Genomic DNA, 26,921 nt, shown 5'->3' on the forward strand with positions numbered 1-26,921 from the left:
CAAAAATTTTATTTTAGCTAGTTGCCAAGGCAACATTTCTCATCTTCATTTAGTTTTAACTTGATGTAAAAAAAATAAATAAATAAATACAACTGAAATAATATTAATAAAAACTATATAGTCATATTTATTATTGTTATTTACATTTACATTACATTTACATTTATTCATTTAGCAGATGCTTTTATCCAAAGCGACTTACAGATATTAATAATAATAATGACAAAAACAACAAAATAACTAACAATTTGCATGTATAAAATTACAATGCAAAATACTAAAAATAATAACCAATTCAAAATATAAAAAGAAACTACAAAAGTATTAGTATAGAGTATAAATAATACTAAAATAACAAGTATTAACTTTTAGGTACAGTGAGTTTATCTTATCAGATTAAATGTTAAATAATTGGATAGTTTTATATCGAAGGTCTAATGTTGTAACTAATTTAGTAATTTTTTTAGTTGCTGACCTCCAAACTCAGAAACACAATTTAAGTATTATGCATTTAAAAGTAAACCTTTTTAATTATGCAAGAATGCTGAAACTTTTACTCAACATTCTGTTTTATATTCTAGTACAAAATTTGTTTTATAATCATATGTAATAAATATGCTTTAGAAAGCAATGAATATACATAGACATATTACTTGTGTGTCATTAAAAAAATTCTAGGTTAGCACACCAGACTTTTTTTTTTTTTTCTACTAATATTATTTAATCGCTGAGAAACATCATGCTGGAGTGTGGAGTGCTGACACACAAGCACGTTCCATTTACAATGCTTTGTCTGCATGGGTCTGAAGCGTCTGATGCTTTCCCACACTCATGGGCCAATCACGAGGCTGTCTGTAACACTTGATAACATCAGCAGCTTGGACCTGGACGGGAGGAGGAGGGGGATCCTGAAAGGGGATCTAACAGCCACTATTTGTGTTTATACGTGTGTGTGTGTGTTCACTAGAGGTGTGTCGTCTCCTGATTACACCGCCTCACATCCTCAGAGACCAAAAGCCTCCCGCTTCTGTAAATTCAGCAGAGGAACATGGCCACCCTGACGTCTACTGTATTTACCTTACAGTCCAATAAAATGCGGCATGTGTTTCAAATAAAAGTGTGTCAACATTTGATATACTGCTACCCAAGTCTCAGCAAATAATTCTGTTCTGAACTAGGTGAAATTAATTTTTTGTCAGATTTGTACAAGTAATCTGAACATAATTATGTTTTTCTTTTAATTGAAATGGCCATTAAAATTATATATATATATCATTTATAATTTATTTATATATATTTATTTTTAAACGTTTTTATATTTTTAATTTGATTTTAATTGTTATATATATATATATATATATATATATATATATATATATATATATATATATATATATATATAAAATACAATGTAAAAATATATTTATTTTTAAAGTTGTCAATAAAACATAAAAAGATTACTGAAGTACATTTTACAAGAAAATTTAAGTCTTTATACCTTTCTTAAAAAATAAATTGTTTAATTCAATGCATTAATTGCTTTTACTTTGTAATTGTGAAAATTACCAGCAAGTTCTGAGTGAAATTTGTTCCTACACCAGTTGCATTTAATATAATAATATTTTATTTGAATTAAATACTTCAGATGGAATACTAAATGCATAGCTAACCTATCATGGTTATTTATTTTGTTGTATTTTTATTCATTTTTTTATTTTTCATTATTATATCCTTTTTAATATTTGTCATTGTTGGTTGTTCTAAAGTCACAATAAAACATTGTAGAAAAATAGTTTCTAAAGCACAAAGAACTTTTTTAACTCACATGACCCATAACAATACGCCACTTCAAGTTTGCAACAAGTAGACTCAAACAACAAGTGAATAGCTGTTTCCCAGGGGGCTCGGGTTTGAATCAGGGGCAGTAGCAGGGACGGGTCAGGGTTCACACCACCATACCTAATGGATGATTTAGCACGGCACACTTCCTTAATGTCGGATCTGAAACGGGAGCCAGAGTCACGGGTGTGGGAAATCCTGGGAGAAGCCAGCCCCACACTCGATGGGCGACACAGCCCCCCTCCATCGGCCACACCAGCTGTCTGATGAAACCAGAGCTGACAGCTCACAGCAGCTATTATCAAGCGTTTCAAAGAACGAACACCAACATTAAGCCCCTGCGCAGTTTTCTCACAAACTCAGCCAAGTCTGGTTTAATGCATGCTACTTATTAGACGATTCAAAAAATGCTTAAGAGGCATGAAGATATTAAAACTGAGGACACATGGGACGAATACAGATATTGCTAAATCTGGCATGCGGTTTTATACTCATTTAATAGGTCAATGTAGGTTAAGGGATAAAACATTTTTCATTATTGCATAATAATGAAAAGGAGTGTAGTTTGCAACAATGACTGGCTAATGGATAATATCAGGCTTTTTGCACATAAAATGTTGTGCAAAAAGGCTGATAAAATTCATGCATTCTGGAAAAAAAAGGTACAAAAGTTTGTTTTTACCCCTAACGGTTGTATATTAGTACCTTAAAGGTACGTATTAGTACTTAAAATTTACATATTACTACTTAAATGGTGCATATTAATACCTTTTGAAAGGTGAAAGTACCACACTACCAGGTTTAGTGCCTTTTTCCCCTGAGAGTGTACCTTGAATGCCTATCATTTTGGATAAAAGTGCATGCCAAATGCATAAATGTAAATGCTAACTTTTTACTGTCATTTTGGAAAATTCTTTGACTATTAAGTGTAAATGGAATCCTATTAGCTGAAATGGGCACCACTTGACAACTTTAAATGTGGTGATGGTTTGTTAAAATAATTTCTTAAATGTCAAAAGTCCATTAATCATGTGCAACACAAAGCATTTGTTCCGATAAATAAAATAAAAAGGAGAGCAGGAATGTTTTTGGTTTTCAAGTTGTTTATTGGTATGTAACAGTATGATATGTATGACTACAAATTGGAAATAAGGAAAATTCACATCTTTCATAAGAAGAAACCATTACATTTGCAAATCAAACATTGCAAATAATTACTTAGACTCCACAGGAGTTAAACAGATGCTTATCGACTCTTCATTGTGAAGATTTATACAAATTATTGTCCATCCATGAGGAAAACTACAGAGGTGTTTTACAATAAACTTCTTATCAGAATATAATCCTCTGTATAAGATTAGACTTTCACATTGTGAAACCCATTTTCTTCTACAAACTAGGTAGAAGCGAAAAGGAGGTGTCTCCTATTACATAAGAGATGGTAAAACCACCATCTAGTTCTTCTGTCAAAGTCTTTCTTCATCTACCAGGGTCTCCAGAGAGGTCTGCGAGCGCTCGGTTCCTGCTTCACCTTGATGATCTGATGGGAAGCTGGAGACACGTGAGCGAGGTCTTTAGACGATCTCTGGGCTTCCTGGCAGTGGTTCAGATGCTGACGTACAGCGTCCACCTCGTAGTTTCCAGATAAGAAGCTCACGGTCTCCCTGCAGCACTGGGAATAGCCGTCAAAGTGGGCTTTCTGTGGAGCCGAGGTCTCGGGCTGCAGCTGCTGTTTCAGAAAAACCACCGTCATCTCCAGGATGTCGGCTTTCTCCAGCTTGGTGTTTGGATCCTGCTGGTGGAACTCCTTCTCCAGCATGGATTTGAGCTGCTCGATGCAGCTGTTGATGCGATCTCTGCGCATCTTCTCCACCACTGGTTTCCTCAACTGTTGGAGAAGACGAGATTCGGTTAGTTCTGTCCTTTAGAATTCATAGCAGAACTAAAGAGAAATAACTGATTCAAATGTGAGAAATACTTACTTTATGCTTCTGTTTGGTGGAGAGTTTGGAGTAGTCAGTCATGTAGCTCGGAGCCATTCTTTCAGACGGAGAGATGTTTCTCTGAGGAGAGCGAGTCAGTTGTGTTGGGAATGAGGGTCGTGCTCCTCTATTTATAGGAGCTCATTAGCATTACAAAGCCATGAGTCCCAGTCAGGATTAGCTTTCCCACACTCAGAGGCCAGTGGCTGAGGCGTCCTCCACAAATCAAATCAAACACTGGCTGTACAAATCCTACAGGACTTACATTTACCTTATCTAGTTCCTTCCAATTAATCAACTAGTCAATCAGTCGTTTGATAACCAAATTGAATGTTTAATGCTCTAAATACGTTATTATACTGAAGATGTACATGCATTTACATTTATTTTTGATGCAAACTTTTATTTTTAACTAACACAATCCAGTGCTGGGAATTAAATATATTTTCTTTCTTTGTTCTTTTTAGCACCAGTCAGCCTCTATGGCTATATTCAGATGAGACCCAGGTTTAATTATTCAAAAGTAACTTAAATATAACTTAAAAAAAAAAAAAAAAAAAAAAAAAAAAAGAATATATATATATATATATATATATATATATATATATATATATATATATATATATATATATATATATGTGTGTGTGTGTGTGTGTGTGTGTGTGTGTGTGTGTATAATTGACAAAATCTTGATTTAATTGGTTTAAAAACTTTTTAAAGTGCTAGAATATTTTAATTTTACTATATTTTTTTGTAAATATTCACAATATTTCATTTTTAGTAAAACTAACAACCAATAAGATATTTTAAATTATCTCAGGAATATTCTTAAACTGTACATTTAGCAATAATAATAATAATGTCTGTTACTGATAAATCTTTTGATGTGGCATTTTATCATATTATTTAACTGATTTCTATCAAGAAGTCAAATTAAATTTGATATTTTTTATGATCAAATTAAATGTTTAAATTAAATTAATCCATGCATTTCCAGATTAAATCGTTAAAATCACATCCAGAAATCAGCATGTCTGTAAAAGACCTCTGTAACAGACAGATGCAATAAACTGGAACCTGAGGTTGGGAGTAATCCCTCAAGGATCAAGACTCTCTCTCTGTTTGAAGCGCGTGTCTGAGTCTTTTTATTGCCTCACACCAACTTGTTGGTCTTGTCAGGACTACTGGACATGCTCGCAGGTGTCAGGCACACTTTTAGTGGCCCGTGACAGTGTTTACCCACAGCGGGAGAGGAAGGAAGCTCGGGCCGATATTAAAGCGCCGTCTCGACTTTAAAGCCCGCAGCTCGTGCTGGTCTCTGATTGGCTGCCAGTATAGCGCGTAACCTACAGTCTATGCGCGTAACCTGAGCTAATGACCGTTAGCTCTGGTAAAATTACAGTGAACCGCTCAACTTCACAGTCACACACTTTTTGTCTTTAAATATTCACATAATGGCACCGGTCAATCAAAACCAAGGCTGTGAGAGCATATAGGGTCCTGAGAACCACAAATTAAGTGCAATATGACCTTTCAAATCTTAGTTAACGTTACCTCATTTCCATTAAAACTTTCTTCCTCTTTCTACGCAGTTTCGAACGTTTCTTGTGGTAAAGACGCTGAGAGACGCAGTCGAACATCTGAGATTTATTTCACGAAACAACGTGGATATCCGAGCGACGGCTTGTCAAACTCGACAAAGCCGTTATTTTGGAGTTGACCGTTAATTTTTTAAAACAGCGCCGTGCTTGCGTCATCTGCGTCACATGTCTCTCCACGCGCACACCTGTTGCAATGGACCAATCAGATGCACTTATGCCATGCCATCGACGCCACGTAGATTGGTGCAAACACCTACACTTTCATAGACTTTCAAGACTCAAGAGAGCCATGCATGCTCCTTTGGATTTAATCTAGTTAGAACAGGGGTTCTCAATTCTAGTCCTCAAATACCACTGCTCTGTATATTTTGCATGTCTCTTATTTAACACACCTGATTCAGATCAGATCGGATATGCAGATCCATGCATGAACTGTATATCCATGTATGAACGATTGACAGGCTCCCTAATCCCTGGAAATTAATTCACAGCCTGCAGCTTCTTTTCACACGGATTAAATTTACAAGAGATGTGTGAAATGTGACATAATATACCTCTGTAAATAAATACAACTTAAATGCATGTCTATTGCCCTTTGAATAAAACCTATGCTCCTTTTGAACTAAAATCATAGCAATGTGCAGAGTGATGGTACGCAAAGACAGAATTGAAAACCACAGAGTTTGAGAATCGTTTTAACATGTTGTAGCTGATATCACTTATTAAACATTTTTTGTATTAAAAAATGTTGTGCTCATAAATGTGAATACCAGTGAAAATTTAAAGTGGATTGAAAAGCAGTTTGATTTATTAGATCTATAATGAGAAAACAGATGTTTTGCACATCACACATGCAATGTCAAATACACATGTACATTGATACAATACAAGTGAGTCATTGAAAACGTAGTTTTCATCAAAATGCATGCCTTTATGAAAGGAAAGGGTACATAAAACAGAACTTGTTCCAAAAAGGAACTGTTTATAAACTGACAAGATTTGTCAAAATATCCTCAAACAATAAGAAATATATATTTACTCAAAGGCTCCGTATGAGGTAAAAAAAAAAACATCTAGCTTCACTGTGAAGCACAAATTGATATTACTTTAAATAAGTAACAGACAGTTCATCAAAATAGATGGGAAATGTAATTCTTTCTATAACAGAAATGTTGAATCACATGAAGTTGGAAGTATTCAAACAGCTGAATATATGCCTTGCACATTATACATCAATATGCATAATTTCTAATTCAAAGCAAAGTGAAGCAAAGTTATTAATGTATAATAACATACTTTATATAAAAAAATCCAAATTAGAATTTAATAAACACTTTCCTCAAAAAAGAAAACAATAGTCCACTGAATCTAGTGTAGATGTTCAGTCTGAGTCTGTAAGGCTCTCTCAAGGCCTCCAGGTGGCGCTCTTGTTGACATTCATGTCTTTGCTGGAGGTCTTCTGGTCTGGAAGGACACTTTCCCTCCTGTTCTGATCACATGATGTCTGCAGCTTCTGGAAGTGCTTCAGCAGTCTTCTCTGGCTCTGTGTCTTCATCTCATCTTTGAACAGGAAGTGCACAATCTCACAGACACTCCTAAAGAAGCCTTGATTGACAGCATGTGAACTGGAGTTGTGTCGTTGCAGGAAGCTGAGCTTCATCTCCAGGAAATCATCTTGAATCAGTCTGCTGCTCGAGGAACTCTGGAGCCAGAAGACACTTGAGCTGCTCGATGCTGCTGTTGATACCATCTCTGCACATCTTCTCCACCATCGGCTTTCTCAGCTGCAAATGAAGACAGAAAAGCATCAGAGAAGTGTCCTTGGAATAAACCAGTGATTGAGAAGAGCCGTGAAAGCTGCTGCAGTAATGCTGCTGTAAGTAGGATGTGAATGTACCTTGTTGTTGAGAGGGAGAAGCTCCTTTGAGATGATTGTAGCTGTCATGTCTGGATCTCTGTGCTGTAGATCTCTCTGTTCAGACTGAGTCTGGTTTGCACTGGCTGCAGCTCCTCTATTTATACTCCCAAATCTCCATATGAATGTGTGAGGCTTGAGCTTGTTGGAGTTTCTCACCGTTTGGAGCCAATGGAAGAGCTCAGACAGACAATGAGGGATGTGGAGCGCCACATGCTCAATGATCCTCCATCAGGAGCTCAAAGGAGCAGGTGGAGAGTGACTCTGGGAAAGTGCTGAGAGCTCATGTTCACATCAATGACACTGAAGCAGCACACGCTCATCATTACTACAAACACACGTGGAGACGGTGAGCACACACATTTTTACTCTCCACATATGCATACATGTTTGTACATATATATAAATATATGACTATGGTCTACAAAACCAGTCATAAGGGTAAAGTTTTTGAAATTGATGATTTATACTTCACATGAAAGCTGAATAAATACGTTTTCTATTCATGTATTGTTTGTTAGGATTGAACAATATCTGGCCGAGATCCAACTATTTGAAAATCTGGAATCTGAGGGTGCAAAAAAATCTAAATATTGAGATAATTGTCTTTAAAGTTCCAAATTAAGTTCTAAGCAATACATATTACTAATCAAATAATTTGCTACAAATGTACCCCAGCAACTTAAGACTGGTTTCGTGCTCCAGGGTCACATTTTTATGTGTGTGTGCTTGTCACAAGGATGAATTTATTTATGTAAGAAAATGTTCGATGTATAACTTATTTCTTACATTATTGACTAGATTTAAGTGCATACATTTCTAGATTTAAGATTTAGCATGTTGTAATTAATAAAACATGTCATAATTTATTCAGCATTAACATTGCTACGGTGACGTCACACTCCAGATAAGGCAGATGTGTGTGTGTGTGTGTTGGTCAGTGTGAGTTGGTCTCATGTGAGGTTCCCACACTGACTCTCTGTGTTCACATCAATGAAGCACAAAAGCGTCCGAGTCTTGAATGGAGCTTTAGTGACGCTGAAGACTCAGAGATCAACCTGACGTCACCAACCATCTGGAGGAAAAAATTTTTACTTTATTTCACATTTAAAATTTCATGCCATTGCATAAACTAGTAAAATTATTTCTGCATTGCAAATAAAACCTAAAAGGCTTCTGTATACATCAAATCGTTCAGAAGCTCATTATATATAAAAGTGCTTTGAGAGCCGCAGCTCTTGGGGTTTTCACAAACTTGGCTCTAAATGGATGTTGACTGAACAACAAAAGTTTCTCTTTATCTGTGTTTTATCCACCCACACACCTGTGTCCTCAGGACATTTCACTCTGTATATATATTACTTACTATTTTTACAATCTCATAACTATTGGAGACCAAAAGAAAATATAAAAGGGTCACAATTTAAAGCATATTAGTGACCATAGATAGCCCCAAATGTTATAAAGTAACGGTTGTGTTACTGACAGCAGATGAATGTCTATATCTAAGTTGCGATTACCAGTTATTTTCCAGAATTAAAAAACTACTTTCCATCATTTTGATGGACAGAAAATGCTAATAGTTATTAGAAAAATAAGTTTTAAAACCTGTAGTGGAAGTCAGAGAACTTAACAAAACCGGAAATGTCCCCATATTTTAAAACGCAGGCTTGTTTGGAAAAAGTTTATATAAATGTGCATGTTATCTGTGTCATTTTATCTGTGTCCATATAATTGTAATCAGGTAAAATAGTGTTTTTGTCAACCCATGTCCTTTACAGGTAATTCAGACACACTGAAAACCTAAAAAGCTCTTGCACCAAAATAATTCAACATTTAAGAAGTTGGTTTTCTAAGCTGTTTTAGTAGATATAGCAAGTTCTTTCTTCTGAATCTGCCCACATTCCAATAATTAAATTAAAGGAAGACATTGATGCAATTCAATCATTTATTTTATAAAAACAAACTAGAGCATTATACAAATGATTCAAAACATCATCACAAAAATAACCAAATGATACACTGTATCTTTAAAAAGTTTTTGCATGTCCTCAAAAAGAGAGCATGGTCAAATGGTTTTAAAAACATTCAGTGAATGTCTCTTCAAGAGAAAAATACAGCAGAATCTTATATCTAATCGCACAAAATGCATCCTCAGCTTGGTGGTTTCATTACACTCAATGCACAATTTCCTTTATGTGTACTTTACAAAGACATAATCAGTCCTTTAGAGGGAATAAAAAGTCCAGAGAGAACAAGCAAAGTGCTATTTTCCTCTGAGGTAGATGTGCGAGCACATGAGATCCGATCAAGTGCTTGTCTTGATGACCCTTTAATGTACAGGTCAGTCTGTGATGGACATTGACTTTAAAACAATGGCGTAACGTCCTGATCTGGAGTGGGAGAAAGACGCAGAATTTCACGAGAACACCTGGAGTAGCCGCTGGGGAAGATTAAGGCCTTCTTTGAGCTGAAGAAGGACACGGTCTTCTCCAAAATGTCGGATGTGGGAATACCGTGTTGGAGGTGGTCTTCAAAAGAAGATTTCAGTTTCTCCACTTTGCTGAAACATTTTCTCTCCAAGCTGTAGAGTTTGCACCTGCAATCCAGAAGAAAGCATCTTTAGTGTCATTGTAAGTATATAGAAATAATATCAAGCAGGAAAATTAAACTATTGCAGGTTCCTTTCAATGCCTTTCTTACCTAGCATGGTGAACGTTGTCTTGAGGGGTGATGTCCATGTAGGAAGGCATGTTTGGTGCTGATGTTGAGTTTCGGTGGTTGAGAGATCTGTGTGGCTCTTTTTCAGTGGCTAAACCAAATCTCACAAGACCCTCTTATCTAGCCCACTTTTATACCAAAATATATCCATAGCCAGCCAATCAGAGGAAAATGGAACAATAGGCTTGTCGTGATAGTCACTGGTCCGTGGGCTTTTAATTGAGCTCTTTAGTGGACGGGTGGGGTGGTATTTTCAATAGTGCCATCTGGAGGGTCAGCTGTGGGAGAATAATTGAGGGCATGAGCACTCGGGATTTCACTGTTCTCACAGTTTGATTAGCAATGGGGATTTGTGGAAGTATTTACTGTATGTGATGACTCAATGGCAAACTGAATTTATAGTTGGATGTAAAGTGGTTTCATTTTTAATCAATTTTCACTAAATATATGCCGCCAGTGTTAAATAACAATAAAAATATCAGTTTTAATTTAAAATAGATTACATTTTTTAGTTATAACTTCGAAAACACAGAGAATATTTTTTGAAAGTTAGAAAAAAATATTGCATTCAATATGTAGCATTGGGGATTTATTGAAAATGTCTGCTGTATTCTTATAATTAAAAAAAGAAATGCAGTTGATTTAATGAGTTTAAATAAATGTTATGTGTATTTTTCTAGATTCTTCTTTTTTTTAATCAATATTCACTTGCAATCAAGAACAAAATACAGTGTTAATATTTGTAGATAAAGAATTTTTTGTAACTATTAATAGATAGTGTTTTTAAAAGGTCACTCATTAAATCAAAACACAAAAATTTATAAAAATGGATCACTGAAATGCTCGCAACACATTAAGTACGTAAATAAATCAACAAAAAGTTGGTGAGCATGCTTCAGGCTTCCCTCCAGAAACCCAGTTAGTCCAGTCCTGTGGGAAACGACACACTTCTATTGTGCGAGTGATTTAATGATGATACAGAAGTGTGGGAAGCTGTGTGTCTCTGTGGCTCCACCAGATCCAGGAGCGCTGGGGCGTGTGATCGGGGTCCACATTGTGCCATGAACCAGCTGTGTGTGTTTGTGTGTGTGTGTGTGGAACACGATCCTGAGAACAGGTACAACCACAGAACTCATAGAGCAGCTGCTTCACCAGAATATCCTGTTACACTGACCTAAAATACGGTGTTTCATTACAGCATTTTAACTGATTATAAACTGTGTTGATTTCATTCACAAACGATTAAACTCCAGGAGAAACATGTGTTTGTGTAAATGCACACATTATGAATTTCAATTCTTTTAAAAATGTCATTGCTTTGCTCATTTTTATGATACTGTGTGGTTATTTTAGAGGAAATGAAATCTCGGTATGGCCCTGATTTGGTTATGACATTGCTTCAGTGTCATTGATGTGAACATGAGCTCTCAGCACTTTCCCAGAGTCACTCTCCACCTGCTCCTTTGAGCTCCTGATGGAGGATCATTGAGCATGTGGCGCTCCACATCCCTCATTGTCTGTCTGAGCTCTTCCATTGGCTCCAAACGGTGAGAAACTCCAACAAGCTCAAGCCTCACACATTCATATGGAGATTTGGGAGTATAAATAGAGGAGCTGCAGCCAGTGCAAACCAGACTCAGTCTGAACAGAGAGATCTACAGCACAGAGATCCAGACATGACAGCTACAATCATCTCAAAGGAGCTTCTCCCTCTCAACAACAAGGTACATTCACATCCTACTTACAGCAGCATTACTGCAGCAGCTTTCACGGCTCTTCTCAATCACTGGTTTATTCCAAGGACACTTCTCTGATGCTTTTCTGTCTTCATTTGCAGCTGAGAAAGCCGATGGTGGAGAAGATGTGCAGAGATGGTATCAACAGCATCTACTGAAACACCAGTGGTTTCTGAAACATCTGATGAAGTAAAAGTGGCTGTTCCTCTATCAGCTGCACTTCACAGTAACAGCAAATGCATTGATTTTAACACCTGACACCTGAAGGAAAGCAAACAAGGAAAACAAATCTTTATCAGACACAGAGGATGTGAACCACATTTTAGTTCACAATATTTCTTTCTGATGTGCAAAGACTGTTAATCTGTCTCAGATTTTATAATTCACATCTATGTTAGGTGCAACTTAGTTTAATTGGATTTGATTTTATGAATCCAGTTTTGCTGGATGTGTTGTGTATTGTTGAATGCATTTGTGTACACCTTCAGTGAAGGACAATTACATTTCTTATTACACAATTGTAAACCTTTGCTTTATGTGAAGTACAAATATCCCACATTGGGAGCTGGTTTTGAATATTTTGTCAGTATGATAAACACTCAGTTGTCCTCATAGGACATTTAATCATATCATAGAATCACATCTAAATGTGGTTCAGTGTTTTTTCTGCCATGCAAATAACTCACTTTTGTTGAGTTTGACACCTGTGGATGTATATGTCATCATAAAATTGTGATTAACTCTTAATTACCTTCACATTAAGCACTACTCTTTCTGTTATGCTTTACTTTCACCCCTCATGTGGAGGAATGTTAATGTCACATGACTTTTGTAAAGTTTAATAAAATGTATTTGATGTGAATCCCAATATCAATATTTTTGGAGACCTTTTAATGCATTTAATTGCAATGCATTTAATGTGATATGTTATCACCAATTTATTTGCTTTCATAATGAAATCATGTCATCACAAAATAATAAAAACAAGTTCAAATGTACTTTCTGCTGTTGCATTCTGTTTTGTGATAAAATATCATATTTTAAACACGATCATGAAAAGAAAGGAATATTTTGTACAATTAAAATTATTTAGATTGTTAATATTTGAGCAATAAAGTTTTTCTAGTATTTTCCAGTTAATATTTTGCAATAGTATGTCAGTATTTTTTAAATAATTCTTACACAAACAAAACTTAATTGCCACAAAAAAGCTCTTAATGGAATAATTATATGTGCAGCAAGAATTAAAAAAGGAGCGAAAATCTTGGATTTTTTTTTTTTTTTTTTTTGTAAATTTTTCTGATTATACTCTCTCTTGCACTTATTTATTTATTTTTGTTTTATTTTTTATTTTTTTTGTGGCAATTCTCATCAAAAAAGTTCTAAAAATTAGATTAGGTCAGATACTGTGATTATTTGATTTTTAAATTAGATCCCTCAGGGAAATTATGCCAATTAAGTCCAGCAATATTGAAAAGTAATTCTACAGTAAACTGCTTGAAGTGACAAAAATATATTTTTCTAATTTCTCAGGTATTAATAATCTGAATTGTTTTAATCCAAAGAAACAATAAATGACCAGATATTTTAATTGCAGTTTTATTCTTAGTAAATATGGATTAATTTATCTTCAAAATATAAAGAGACAGAAAGGATTGCCAGCTGTTTAAATCACGTTGCAAGTGTTTCAGATTGATTCATATTACTTGTGTCAGAGAAGCAACTAGCAGCCAGTTTGACCAGTTTAAAGCAGTAATCATTTGGAGACGTGTGTCTGCTTTGGGTTTCAGTAGGACACATGTCTATTGTTGTGTAACTGAATTTAGTGAATGACCAGAGCGTGAGAAACTGAACTCACTCAAAGACCCTCAGAGACAACAGAACTCAACTAACAGACTTGATCAGTTGATTGGACTTTATACTATTTTAACTTCGTACACTTATTGTATCAGTGCAAAATGAAAACAACTGAATCATATGTTTTATTTTAAGAAATTAGTCTTCAGATTCATGTGAAAATGTATGTCTATTTCAACAAATCTTCAGCATCAGCGGCATGAGAAAGCTTGTAGGGAGTCTGTCCTGTATTGAGGCTCATTATCATGTGAATAGACACACTTCTGTTGTTGTGTGTGTGAGAAACTCTGGAGAACAGAGTCACAGTTCTCGTGTCATTAGCATCCTCAACCCCAACACAAGCTCAGGATTTGACAAACACACGAGGGAGAACACACACTTCTGGAGATTTACATACATGAGCTTGACGAGCTGGTTTAATGATGTCACTGATGATGTCATCAGCAGCGGGAACAGAATTCCTGCACTAACACGGTTTATTTTCCTTTATGCATCATGAGCGTTTAAAATGACTAAACTTTTGCATCAGATGCTCAAGACACTTTTGTCATTTAAATACAAACATGACTCATAAATGTTACTAAAATCTTTAAAAAAACAGCTTTGATAAAAAAACAGTTTTGCATATGCCATGATAAATATAATATGCAGGAAAAAAATACATATTTTTGCATATTCTCACTGCATGAGACTATTTCTGATCAGAAGGTGTTTGATGACATTATCAGCCAGTCAGCAGGTTTTCCTCCAGATGGTTGGTGACGTCAGGTTGATCTCTGAGTCTTCAGCGTCACTAAAGCTCCATTCAGGACTCGGACGCTTTTGTGCTTCATTGATGTGAACACAGAGAGTCAGTGTGGGAACCTCACATGAGACCAACTCACACTGACCAGCACACACAAACACACACACACACACACACACACACACACACACACACACACATCTGGAGTCCTGGAGTCTCAGACACTGGAGACAATGACGTCTGAATTCCAGCGCACAACTCTAAAGCTTTAGATATAAATGCAATCATCTGTAAACATCTGAAAAAATGAATTTTATGTGATTGCATACATGAGTATAAGTACAACACACATATGGTTAACTAAAACCAGGTGACCATATTTATTCATTCACAAATAAATTAATATTTTTTTTAATCATATTTGACAAATTTTTATAATTACAATACTTCATTTTTAAATAATATTAAGTATTGTAATTTTTTTCATTTAATATGATGAATAAGAATAGAGCTGTCTGATGCTCTGCAAAAGCTTCTCCATGTGTGTTTGTAGTAATGATGAGCGTGTGCTGCTTCAGTGTCATTGATGTGAACATGAGCTCTCAGCACTTTCCCAGAGTCACTCTCCACCTGCTCCTTTGAGCTCCTGATGGAGGATCATTGAGCATGTGGCGCTCCACATCCCTCATTGTCTGTCTGAGCTCTTCCATTGGCTCCAAACGGTGAGAAACTCCAACAAGCTCAAGCCTCACACATTCATATGGAGATTTGGGAGTATAAATAGAGGAGCTGCAGCCAGTGCAAACCAGACTCAGTCTGAACAGAGAGATCTACAGCACAGAGATCCAGACATGACAGCTACAATCATCTCAAAGGAGCTTCTCCCTCTCAACAACAAGGTACATTCACATCCTACTTACAGCAGCATTACTGCAGCAGCTTTCACGGCTCTTCTCAATCACTGGTTTATTCCAAGGACACTTCTCTGATGCTTTTCTGTCTTCATTTGCAGCTGAGAAAGCCGATGGTGGAGAAGATGTGCAGAGATGGTATCAACAGCAGCATCGAGCAGCTCAAGTGTCTTCTGGCTCCAGAGCTCCTCGAGCAGCAGACTGATTCAAGATGATTTCCTGGAGATGAAGCTCAGCTTCCTGCAACGACACAACTCCAGTTCACATGCTGTCAATCAAGGCTTCTTCAGGAGTGTCTGTGAGATTGTGCACTTCCTGTCCAGAGATGAGATGAAGACACAGAGCCAGAGAAGACTGCTGAAGCACTTCCAGAAGCTGCAGACATCATGTGATCAGAACAGGAGGGAAAGTGTCCTTCCAGACCAGAAGACCTCCAGCAAAGACATGAATGTCTACAAGAGCGCCACCTGGAGGCCTTGAGAGAGCCTTACAGACTCAGACTGAACATCTACACTAGATTCAGTGGACACTTTTATACTTTTAGTTTCTCTTTTCGAAGAAAAGTGTTTCATGAGTTCCAGTTTGGAAGAGATATTTGCACTGTTAAGTGCTCTGATGATTCGATCTTCTGTGAAGATTTTTCTCTGTTTGAGAAAATGTCCTTTAACTGTTTTTAGTTTGAATCCCACCATGGCACACTGTGCCTCTTAATTGGACTTATTAGTCTAAAAGTGCATTAAAATGCATTTTTCATATCCTTTGGGTATAATTTACACATTTGAGGTGATGCATTATGTGACCATGCAGTCAAATCAGCTTTATCTTTGTTTCATTTTGAAACACTTTTCGTTTTTTGCAACTGGCGGAAATCATTTATTGATCTTTTTGATCATATTTGTTGTTTTATGATGATGATATGATCAGTGTATCACTCTCCTGTATTAGGGTGCCTTAACTTGGGCTTATAATAAGTCTTTAAATTTCATTCAAATTTGATCAAAATGATCTAATCTGAACAACATGTTACTCATGTTTTATAAGTTTGGCCAAGAGTTGGTCAGTGTCCAATATTTGGAATTAATATTTATGGTTGTTTTCAATCTTATTGAGATTTATTTGAAGCCCAGCTGGGCTCGTGTTTGTGTTTCTGAGAAAATAATATGTAGATCTGAAAAGATCATGGATTTATTTTTCAAGAGGTTATTCCTCATCTTTCTGTCAGTACCATGTACTGTGCTTCTGAACTGCCTTTTGCAAGGGTTGCATTGTAAAAACCTTTTCACTGTGTAAGTGAAATGTTGTTTCCTTCTGTGAAGGAATTTGTTTTAAAATTAAGAAACGTAAAGGCCATTGAATGTATTTCAATCAGTCTGAGGCGAAATAAAACAATCAAAAAAAAGTGACTTTGTCTAATCATTTACAGTCCTTCAGATAGTTTTCATTATGCATGACAATTCAGTTATATTCCAGCATTAAATATTCCTGGGGTTTGTTTATGAAGCTAATCATGAGTTGTTTTTAATGAGTAAAGAGTTAAAATAGCTCATTTTGTAATATTTCTGAAAACATATTGTTTTTGCTGAAATGTACTCACCCTCAGGCCGTAGACGAGTTTGTATCTTCATGGGAACAAACTTGTAGAAATGTAGCATTGCATCATTTGCTCAGCCATGGATGCTCTGCAGTGAATGGGTGCCGTCAGAATAAGAGTCCGAACAGTTGATAAAAACATCACAACAATCCACAAGACTCCAGTCCATCAGTTAATACCAATGTCTTGTGAAGTAAAGAGCTGCGTGTTCGTAAGAAACAAATCCATCAAAATACTTCAAACTGTTGCTTCCAGGTAAAATATGAGTCTTTGGGTCTGAATCAGGAGAAAGATCTGCACAGATCAATCACAGTTTAAAAGACAAATATGTCTGTGGATTTTGATTTCACTGGTGAAACATATTTATGGATTATGGACTCAAATTTAAAAAGAACGCTACAGTTTAAAGTTATAATGAAGTCCTTGATGTATTTGTTTATTACAAAGATACATCATTTTGCTCATTTTTATATAAAATAAAAATCCTTTTGAATGTGGCTTTGACTTGATTGTGGAATTTGAGAGATTTTTCTAATGTTTTGTTCATGTTAAACTGATAGACATTTTTAAATACACTTCTATTTGCGACTTTGTAGGTTGTGGATATTAAACAGTGAAATGTGTTGTGAGGTGTTTTAAAGCTCCAGACTGACTGGTCAATTTAAAAAACATTAAACTTAAATTTTAAAAACTGAAAACACCTTTGAAATGGATGAGAGCAGGGCTGTTTTCTCTCGTTTCTGAGTCACAAAACATTGCGTTGAATTGCAGTTTTTGGGATGCTAATGACATTGAGCTGTGATTCTGGGTACCAGAGCTTTCCCACACTGAACAATAGACATGTGCCTATTCAGATGCTAATAACAGCTTGATCCTATAACAAAAATTCCCTCGGGACGCTGCTGAATGCTTCTCATCTAATACCAGATAAAAACCATTGACTACAGGTTGACGTATGTGACATATGTATTTGCGGATACAGAGACATTTGAGGATCTTTAAGTGACACTAACAGAACTGAAGTTAAAAGCAGTTTTTATCTTTTCATGTTTGCATTTTACAATAATATAATTAACAGAAAAGTAAGTTTTGTCACATTTGGTGATCAATAAAATTATCAGTTTACAAATATACATTATGGTGAATTTTTTTAATGGAGTTAATTTGACAAAGTGTGCTTTAATTTAAATGAAAATATCAAGGTGTAACTTTTTTGACAGCCAGTCTTTAACATTCAACCCTGAAACATGAAAAAAAAAAAAAAAAAAAATAATAATAATAATAATAATAATAATAATAATAATTATATATATATATATATATATATATATATATATATATATATATATATATGTATGTATGTATGTATGTATGTATGTATGTGTGTGTGTGTGTGTGTGTTTATATAGTCCCAAATAGAAGAGTAGTTCAATAATAATTAACATTAAAAAGATACCAAATAATAAATTACTATAGAAGACTGCAAAGAAAGCACATTTTATATGTAACATGTAACAATGTAACATTTTTATTTATTTATAAATACAATAAATAGTATTAGTGTTCATAATGTCCCAAGACTCTTTCTGCAAACCTCCTAATAATGCCATTTTGCAAATCTGTGCATGTGAATGAAAGTTGAAGGAATAGAGCACAACGATGGAACTATAAAAGTTTAAAACAAGGTCACTGACCTTTGACCCCTGTTCTCCAGTTGAGCTCTATTGTCTCGGAGATTTTGTTTCTCACACTCTATTCATTCACTCAATTTAATTACACAATAGATGTCTGTCTACTGAACATCACATTCATTATGTACTTGTAAAGATGTAAATATGTAAATAAGGGCTGTTTTTTCAGTATTTATTAATCATTCAGTAGCTACTAACAGTATTTGAACCCTTATGTCATACTAACAGTATGAATTTCAGATAGAAACACTTGAAATTTTGTTTTCTGATGCAATGTCATTCAAACATTTAGTGTAAATTCAGTGTTTAAACAATTTGAGGAATTTTAGTTTCTACCTCAAAACATGATTTTATTCACTGATGCTAAAATAAATGAAACCACGTACAGTAGTAGAGTTGAGCTTTGTTAATTTTTTTTATGTATGGAAAATATTTCTCATACACATTACTTTCACTGTTGAAAGAATTTGTTTAAATTCAAGTTGCTTCATTAAACTGAAACTCAAAGCAGAGAAACGCACTCTGGAGGACAAAAGTGACAATAATGTGTGCAAAACACATAATATCAGCACAGCAGATTTACAATAATGTAAATAGTCATGTATACAGAGCGTGCATATAAAGAGTAAGATCTCTATACTTAACTAACACATACACAATAGTACATAAACCATCATGGAGGGATTTCACATTCGTTTCAGAATTAGAAAAATGAAATTTCATTTGTAGAAAATCCTCGTAGAGGACAGTGACGCACTGAAAGGTATCATTTTCAGTGGCGGCTCTAAACAGATTTTTCTAGGGGGGCCAAGGAGGGGCCAGTGTTTAACCAGAGGGGCACATTAAAAATGTATTTAAATGTAATGCAAATAAATATAAAAAGTAATTCTTGAAAAAATCTACACAGTAATTTTACACAATCTAAACATGTTAATAAAAACAAATAAAATTCAATCAGGCAATCATACATTTCACAATTTGATATTTATATATGAAGGTCAAGAATTCAGAAGTGTATATTTTTATAATGCTTACACTACACAGAAATATACAATTAAATTATGCTTATTTTAAATGTATTGTGCAGGCTAAAAATATAATAAGCTTTTAATAATCTTTCAGTGCGCAAAACCATGATAATATGAAATGCTTCAAAACTGAGCTCACAAAGTGATTTTAAGCATTCATAGTCAAATCCATGTTGAAGTGTTCAATGGATTTTTGTTGCAGTGTGTCTTTCCAGTAAAACAAAATAAAGATGCAAAAAAGTCCTCGACACATTGAACCAGATGAGTTGGGCTTTTTGCTCCACGACTGTTTATTTACAGCACAGCAGACAAATGTGAACCACACACCAAACAAGGTATTGTAAGTACATGGCCATGTACATACCCTCTGAATTTAACTGACACAATGATCGGAAATGTTTGCTTTTCTGCAGATCAAGAAAAAAATTACTATAAAATTAGAGCTCTCTTTCAGAGATAATACCAATTCCTTACATAATACCTAATTGGAATAGCATTGTGGAGAATATATCTTGGGAGAAAGTATGGACCATGCCTCATAAATATCTGCTGACCAACAAAGTATAAGAAATAACATTTAAGTTAATTCACAAATGTTACCCAACTAAAGTTAGACATTGACGTGAGTTGCTATTTTTGTCATTCTTCTGAAGAAGTCTTAATTCATTTATTTTGGCAATGCTCCTACACTGAATAAATGGCAATACGTCTGACCAATTTTTCAGTGTTATTTTGTAAGTGACTTTTTCTTTTTGTTTTCAATTGGATTGTTTGACCATTCAAAAGAGAATACTGGAAAATATTACATAATTTATGTTTCCTGTTAGCTAAATTTCACATTTATTAACAAAAGTTTACTGGCTCTAAACCTCTTTTTTCTTTATTCAAATTGGACTTCGACAAGTATGTGGAAACTATACCACATCCCGACTTATGAGCGGGTTCGCGAATCATTTGAGTCAGATCGCTACTTCAGATGGGGTTCGCGAATCATTTGAGTCAGATCGCTACTTCAGAGCGGGTTTATGAATCATTTGAATCATTTGAGTCAGATTGCTACTTCAGAGCAGGTTCGCGAATCATTTGAGTCAGATCGCGACTTCAGAGCGAGTTCGCGAATCATTTGCGTCATTTGAGTCAAATCGCGACTTCAGAGCGGGTTCGTGAATCATTTGCGTCATTCGATTCAGATCGCGACTTCAGAGCGGGTTCGTGAATCATTTGAGTCATTTGAGTCAAATCGCGACTTCAGAGCGGGTTCGCGAATCATTTGCGTCATTCGATTCAGATCGCGACTTCAGAGCGGGTTCGCGAATCATTTGAGTCGGATCGCGATTGAAGAGCGGGTTCGCGAATCATTTGAGTCATACGCTGCCAGACTACAATTCCCCTGCCTAGTGTGTATCCGAAGAGCATAGCTAAAGCAAGAGGACAGAAGAACCAGGAGCGGCTGGCACATCGAGATTGTAAAATCTGAAAATTGAAAACTGAAAATGATGCAATAGACGCGTTGCCTCGACAGCGCAATAGCTTAGTCACACAATCAATATTAATCCCCCTCGGAGATTAAATAGCTGCTCCTATAATGTTAGGCATAACACGGTTTATTGGGGGGGCAGATCTGATGGGTAAGGTAGCAGATAAGGACGTGCCCGTCTCCATTCCCTCCATCAGATGGACCTGCGAACCCAACGAATGCCGGTGTAGCAGTCGATTCTGTTCCCCTTGATATGTCTGTTTCCCTTTACGCAAACATACTACAATTATTGCGTAAATGCCGAGTTACTATAGGTACGATCAGAACTAGCGTGCGCAAGAAGCTTGACTGGATGTACGACAAGCAAATAGTTCAAAATACCGTCCTAAATCTTAAACTTGAAAATAAAATTAAGACGAGAGGTTTTTCAACTTGAAATGTAAAAACATAAGACAAAAATAACGGAACAACTGCGAGATGAATAATAATAAAAAATAAAAAAAGAACATAAACGGGAGTGTGAGAATCATTTTACTATGCTGCAGTGTAGCAAGAATTTTGTCCCTTTTTGCTTTCCTTACATCCAGGTGTGTTTAGTGTATTTGCATGCGGGAATGTTGCCAAATCCGGGGAATTTAGGCTACTTTGGGAAAATGTTTGATTAACTATATGGTTGGGTTTATTACACGGACCTGGAAACCCTAAAGGAAACAGAATCGACTGCTACACCGGCGCCTCGGCGAAAGCGGGACCGGTATCGTGAGGAACGCCGGCGAAGGCTCCCTCGAGAGTCGACACAGGGTGCTTCGATCCCAGGCAAACCACACATAGACGGGTATCCCCACCCGTGATGTAGCGTGGGCAGGGCGGAACAAACAATCCATAGCGCGATCTGAAATCGCCCTTCAAATGTTGTGTCTTTGCTTTGCTCTTAGGCATTATGTTGTGTATTGGGACAGACAACAATAAATAAGACTCACAAGACAGACTTTAGACATGCACACACAGAGCGCTTGCTGAAAGACGCGAAGCTGAAGTCAGCTGCGTGTCAGGTGTCTTTATAGCTTCCTGGTCGCTACGTCACCCCGCCCGTGACGTCACGCCCTTCCATCGAACAGATTGCATACAATATATATTTAGATATTTAAATCACTCTCAATTTTTGGTGTAAAGTATGTGAATTAATATTTATAATGAAAAATATTTTAAAGAAATACACATGGATGTAATATACACATGTATACAAATGTAAGTATGGTCAATTTTAACTTTATAAAACACTTAGTATGCAATCACACTCCAAACTCAAGTTTCGTCTGTATTTCATTGCGTCCTATATAAACACATTTTTTTTTCAAGTGAAATGAACTTTATATAAGCCTCACTAGGCAGCAGTGATCATTGCAGAGAGACATTGTGAATTGGGATGCAGCTTTAGAAATATCAAACCGCTGGATGATGCTGTTGACCAAACAATCATGACTCACATAAAGACCAAAACAATGTTCTTCTGCCACTAATGCAGATTATGCATTAAAAAGTAAGTTACACAGTACTTTAAGTTAATGTACATTCTTGTCTACACATAAAGTAAAAATGGCAAAATGCACAGACAAAAATGAGGTCAAATTATTTTATTTTCACAAATAATTGTTTTGTCATTGAGGAAATGACATCATTCAGTGATAATATATCACAACATGTGCTTGAGGAATCTCCGAAATACATTTGTGCTCTCAACAGAACAGAGTTTAAACATCATAACAGTCTTTTCAAAAGACACAACTAGATATTCAACACAAAACATAAGCATTGTTTATGATTAAACATACATTTCTCACAATGAGAATCATGATTATTTAGAAATCACTGCTTTTCAGAAGAGTCACATAGTGACTGTAAAACATCTAAAGTACAATATCAAACAGGACCGAACTTTAACAACCACAGAACTTTTCAAAGAATGAAAAATATTTCTGAGATGTGAAATAAAAACAGCAAAACTTGTTTCTATAAAAGCAAGTTCAGATTAAAGATGTTAATCAAACAAAATCAATCAATCACTGGTTCATTCATAGAAAGTCTTCACTGAAGATGAAAACGAGTATTTAACAATACATTAAAGAATTTCCCCAAAACAGGAAAATCATATTTTGTTTATATATTGTATGTGGTCAAATTATTGTATAAATATCCAGCATATGCGGCTTTCAGAGAAAGCTGTTTAGATAAATTAATTTAGTCTGCCAGTGCTGAAACAGGACAATAATAAAAGTAAAGAAAGTTTTTCCTTCACATCACATGAAGAAGATTCAGTGTTGTCTAATATAGATATAATTAAATATTCCCATCAGAATAAAAGATCAAATATGAATCATGACGCCTCTGTGTGATGATCAGAGGAAATCGAATATGAGCCCAATCTGAGCCACTTCATACAAACAGCACAGAATTAATAATGAAGCAAGACTCTTGCCATCAATTAATATCAAGAAATTATAACATTTCATCTAACATTTGCTGTGTAAACAGTCTTTATCAGCTCTTAGAACAAAGCTTGAGTCTGTGATTATAAATGTCCTTTAAAGTAATGAAGAAAAAGTTTCCTTCACATCACATGAAGAATGTAAAAGTCAATGTTGTCTGATACAGACGTCAGTAAATGTTCTCATTTGGAACATGAAGTGAAATCTTCACAGAAGATCGAATCATCGGAGCACTTAACAGTGCAAATATCTTTTCCAAACTGGAACTCATGAAACACTTTTCTTCGAAAAGAGAAACTAAAAGTATAAAAGTGTCCACTGAATCTAGTGTAGATGTTCAGTCTGAGTCTGTAAGGCTCTCTCAAGGCCTCCAGGTGGCGCTCTTGTTGACATTCATGTCTTTGCTGGAGGTCTTCTGGTCTGGAAGGACACTTTCCCTCCTGTTCTGATCACATGATGTCTGCAGCTTCTGGAAGTGCTTCAGCAGTCTTCTCTGGCTCTGTGTCTTCATCTCATCTCTGGACAGGAAGTGCACAATCTCACAGACTCTCCTGAAGAAGCCTTGATTGACAGCATGTGAACTGGAGTTGTGTCGTTGCAGGAAGTTGAGCTTCATCTCCAGGAAATCATCTTGAATCAGTCTGCTGCTCGAGGAACTCTGGAGCCAGAAGACACTTGAGCTGCTCGATGCTGCTGTTGATACCATCTCTGCACATCTTCTCCACCATCGGCTTTCTCAGCTGCAAATGAAGACAGAAAAGCATCAGAGAAGTGTCCTTGGAATAAACCAGTGATTGAGAAGAGCCGTGAAAGCTGCTGCAGTAATGCTGCTGTAAGTAGGATGTGAATGTACCTTGTTGTTGAGAGGGAGAAGCTCCTTTGAGATGATTGTAGCTGTCATGTCTGGATCTCTGTGCTGTAGATCTCTCTGTTCAGACTGAGTCTGGTTTGCACTGGCTGCAGCTCCTCTATTTATACTCCCAAATCTCCATATGAATGTGTGAGGCTTGAGCTTGTTGGAGTTTCTCACCGTTTGGAGCCAATGGAAGAGCTCAGACAGACAATGAGGGATGTGGAGCGCCACATGCTCAATGATCCTCCATCAGGAGCTCAAAGGAGCAGGTGGAGAGTGACTCTGGGAAAGTGCTGAGAGCTCATGTTCACATCAATGACACTGAAGCAGCACACGCTCATCATTACTACAAACACACGCGGAGAAGCTTTTGCAGAGCATCAGACAGCTCTATTCTTATTCATCATATTAAATGAAAATTTAAATATTTTATATTATTTAAAAATGAAGTATTGTAATTATTAAAATTTGTCAAATATGATTAAAAACATTTATTAATTTTTTTATTTGTGAATGAATAAATATGGTCACCTGGTTTTAGTTAACCATATGTGTGTTGTACTTATACTCATGTATGCAATCACATAAAATTCATTTTTTCAGATGTTTACAGATGATTGCATTTATATCTAAAGCTTTAGAGTTGTGTGCTTGAATTCAGACGTCATTGTCTCCAGTGTCTGAGACTCCAGGACTCCAGATGTGTGTGTGTGTGTGTGTGTGTGTGTGTGTGTGCGTGTGTGTGTGTGTGTGTGTGTGTGCACGTGTGTATGTGTGTGTGTGTGTGTGTGTGTGTGTGTGTGTGTGTGTGTGTGTGTGTGTGTGTGTGCTGGTCAGTGTGAGTTGGTCTCATGTGAGGTTCCCACACTGACTCTCTGTGTTCACATCAATGAAGCACAAAAGCGTCCGAGTCCTGAATGGAGCTTTAGTGACGCTGAAGACTCAGAGATCAACCTGACGTCACCAACCATCTGGAGGAAAACCTGCTGATGAACAGCAACATGTCATCACACACCTTCTGATCAGAAATAGTCTCATGCAATGAGAATGCAAATATACGTCATTTTTCCTGCATATTAAATTAATTGTTTAATGCAAAAAAACATACAAATTTTTCAGCAAATAAAATTTGTTACATTTGTGAGCTATCTTTGTGTAGATTACAAAAGTGTCTTGAGCACCTGATGCAAAAGTTTAGTCATTTTAAACGCTCATGATGCATAAAGGAAAATAAACCGTGTTAGTGCAGGAATTCTGTTCCCGCTGCTGATGACATCATCAGTGACATCATTAAACCAGCTCGTCAAGCTCATGTATGTAAATCTCCAGAAGTGTGTGTTCTCCCTTGTGTGTTTGTCAAATCCTGAGCTTGTGTTGGGGTTGAGGATGCTAATGACACGAGAACTGTGACTCTGTTCTCCAGAGTTTCTCACACACACAACAATAGAAGTGTGTCTATTCACATGATAATGAGCCTCAATACAGGACAGACTCCCTACAAGCTTTCTCACGCCGCTGATGCTGAAGATTTGTTGACTTTTAGCATTAAACTGAAGATTTATTTTTTAAATAAAACATTTGATTCTTCTTTTTTTCACTTTGGACTTATAATATCAGTGAATGAAGTTCAAATATTTCCATTGATGGGGACCTCTGACCTCTGGTCTCTTAGTTGAGTTCTATTGTCCCTTAGATACAGTGTTAGCATACAGTACAATTTTACGGTATTGGATTGCGATCAGGGATTTGGGTCGCCACATGCTGCTTTCTAACAGCTCTTTAAACTGGCTGCTGTCACACACTCGTATGTAATTGTATCTAACAGTCGTCTCTGACTTTCATATTTTGAGCTGACCATCTTGTGGGAACTTGATCTGTCCTGCGTCCCCACATTCATAAAGATGAATATAAGTGACCTTATGGCAGATGGCAGAGAGGAGAACATCCCACCGATTCACTCATCAACACACTGTTGTTCAAGCAGCTCAGGCTTCTGATTGGCTGAGAGGAGAGCGATGCGAGTATAAATGGAAGCTGAAGATGACAGATCCATGAGACATCAGCTCCTGTGAGGAACCTTTAACACTGAAGACACTTCGGTCCAAACTGAGCTTCATCTTCAACACTCGGCCCGACAGGAATCAGCATCAGTCATGACGACCTACATGGACATGTCTTTCCAGAGCAGCATCAAGACTCAACACGTGCAACACGCAAGGTAGAAGAACTTCACAAACCGGCAGATGCATGAAAAGCTCCAAACCTAAGCGCTATCTTCTAGTATTTGATTCAGTTTTAATATTCTAAATGCACGTGAACTGAGGTGATTGTGTTGTTGTTTTCAGATGCGTTCTTACGTGTTTGGAGAGAAAGTGTGGCAACAGTTTGGAGAAGCTCAGGTGTGCTCTTGGAGAGTATCTTCAGAACGGCATCCACACCTCAGATCTTCTGGAGAGGGCCGTGTCTTTCATCACCCTCAAAAGAGTTT

General features: G+C 36.3%; 1 protein-coding gene, 1 long non-coding RNA gene and 3 pseudogenes across 2 annotated transcripts; 2 read left to right on the top strand and 3 right to left on the bottom strand.

The window, feature by feature from the left end:
• Positions 1 to 2,922: 2,922 nt before the first annotated feature.
• On the bottom strand, positions 2,923 to 3,974 carry LOC113055428 (transcription factor HES-5-like). Its single transcript, XM_026221740.1, has 2 exons — positions 3,822 to 3,974; positions 2,923 to 3,727 (listed from the first exon to the last, which is right to left on the bottom strand). Exons 1-2 carry the CDS (start codon positions 3,876 to 3,878, stop codon positions 3,323 to 3,325), a joined length of 462 nt encoding a protein of 153 aa, XP_026077525.1. The 5' UTR covers positions 3,879 to 3,974; the 3' UTR covers positions 2,923 to 3,322.
• Positions 3,975 to 6,329: 2,355 nt separating this feature from the next.
• LOC113055431 (transcription factor HES-5-like) lies at positions 6,330 to 7,643 on the bottom strand (annotated as a pseudogene).
• A 3,830-nt stretch (positions 7,644 to 11,473) lies between these two features.
• On the top strand, positions 11,474 to 12,792 carry LOC113055437 (uncharacterized). Its single transcript, XR_003277530.1, has 2 exons — positions 11,474 to 11,782; positions 11,896 to 12,792. It is a non-coding gene; the product is annotated as an uncharacterized LOC113055437 (long non-coding RNA).
• A 2,147-nt stretch (positions 12,793 to 14,939) lies between these two features.
• Positions 14,940 to 16,710, top strand: LOC113055434 (transcription factor HES-5-like; annotated as a pseudogene).
• Positions 16,711 to 22,713: 6,003 nt separating this feature from the next.
• On the bottom strand, positions 22,714 to 24,759 carry LOC113055435 (transcription factor HES-5-like; annotated as a pseudogene).
• Positions 24,760 to 26,921: the final 2,162 nt, after the last annotated feature.

This window comes from Carassius auratus, chromosome 36 (assembly GCF_003368295.1).
Source record: "Carassius auratus strain Wakin chromosome 36, ASM336829v1, whole genome shotgun sequence".
Taxonomy (NCBI): Eukaryota; Metazoa; Chordata; class Actinopteri; order Cypriniformes; family Cyprinidae; genus Carassius; species Carassius auratus.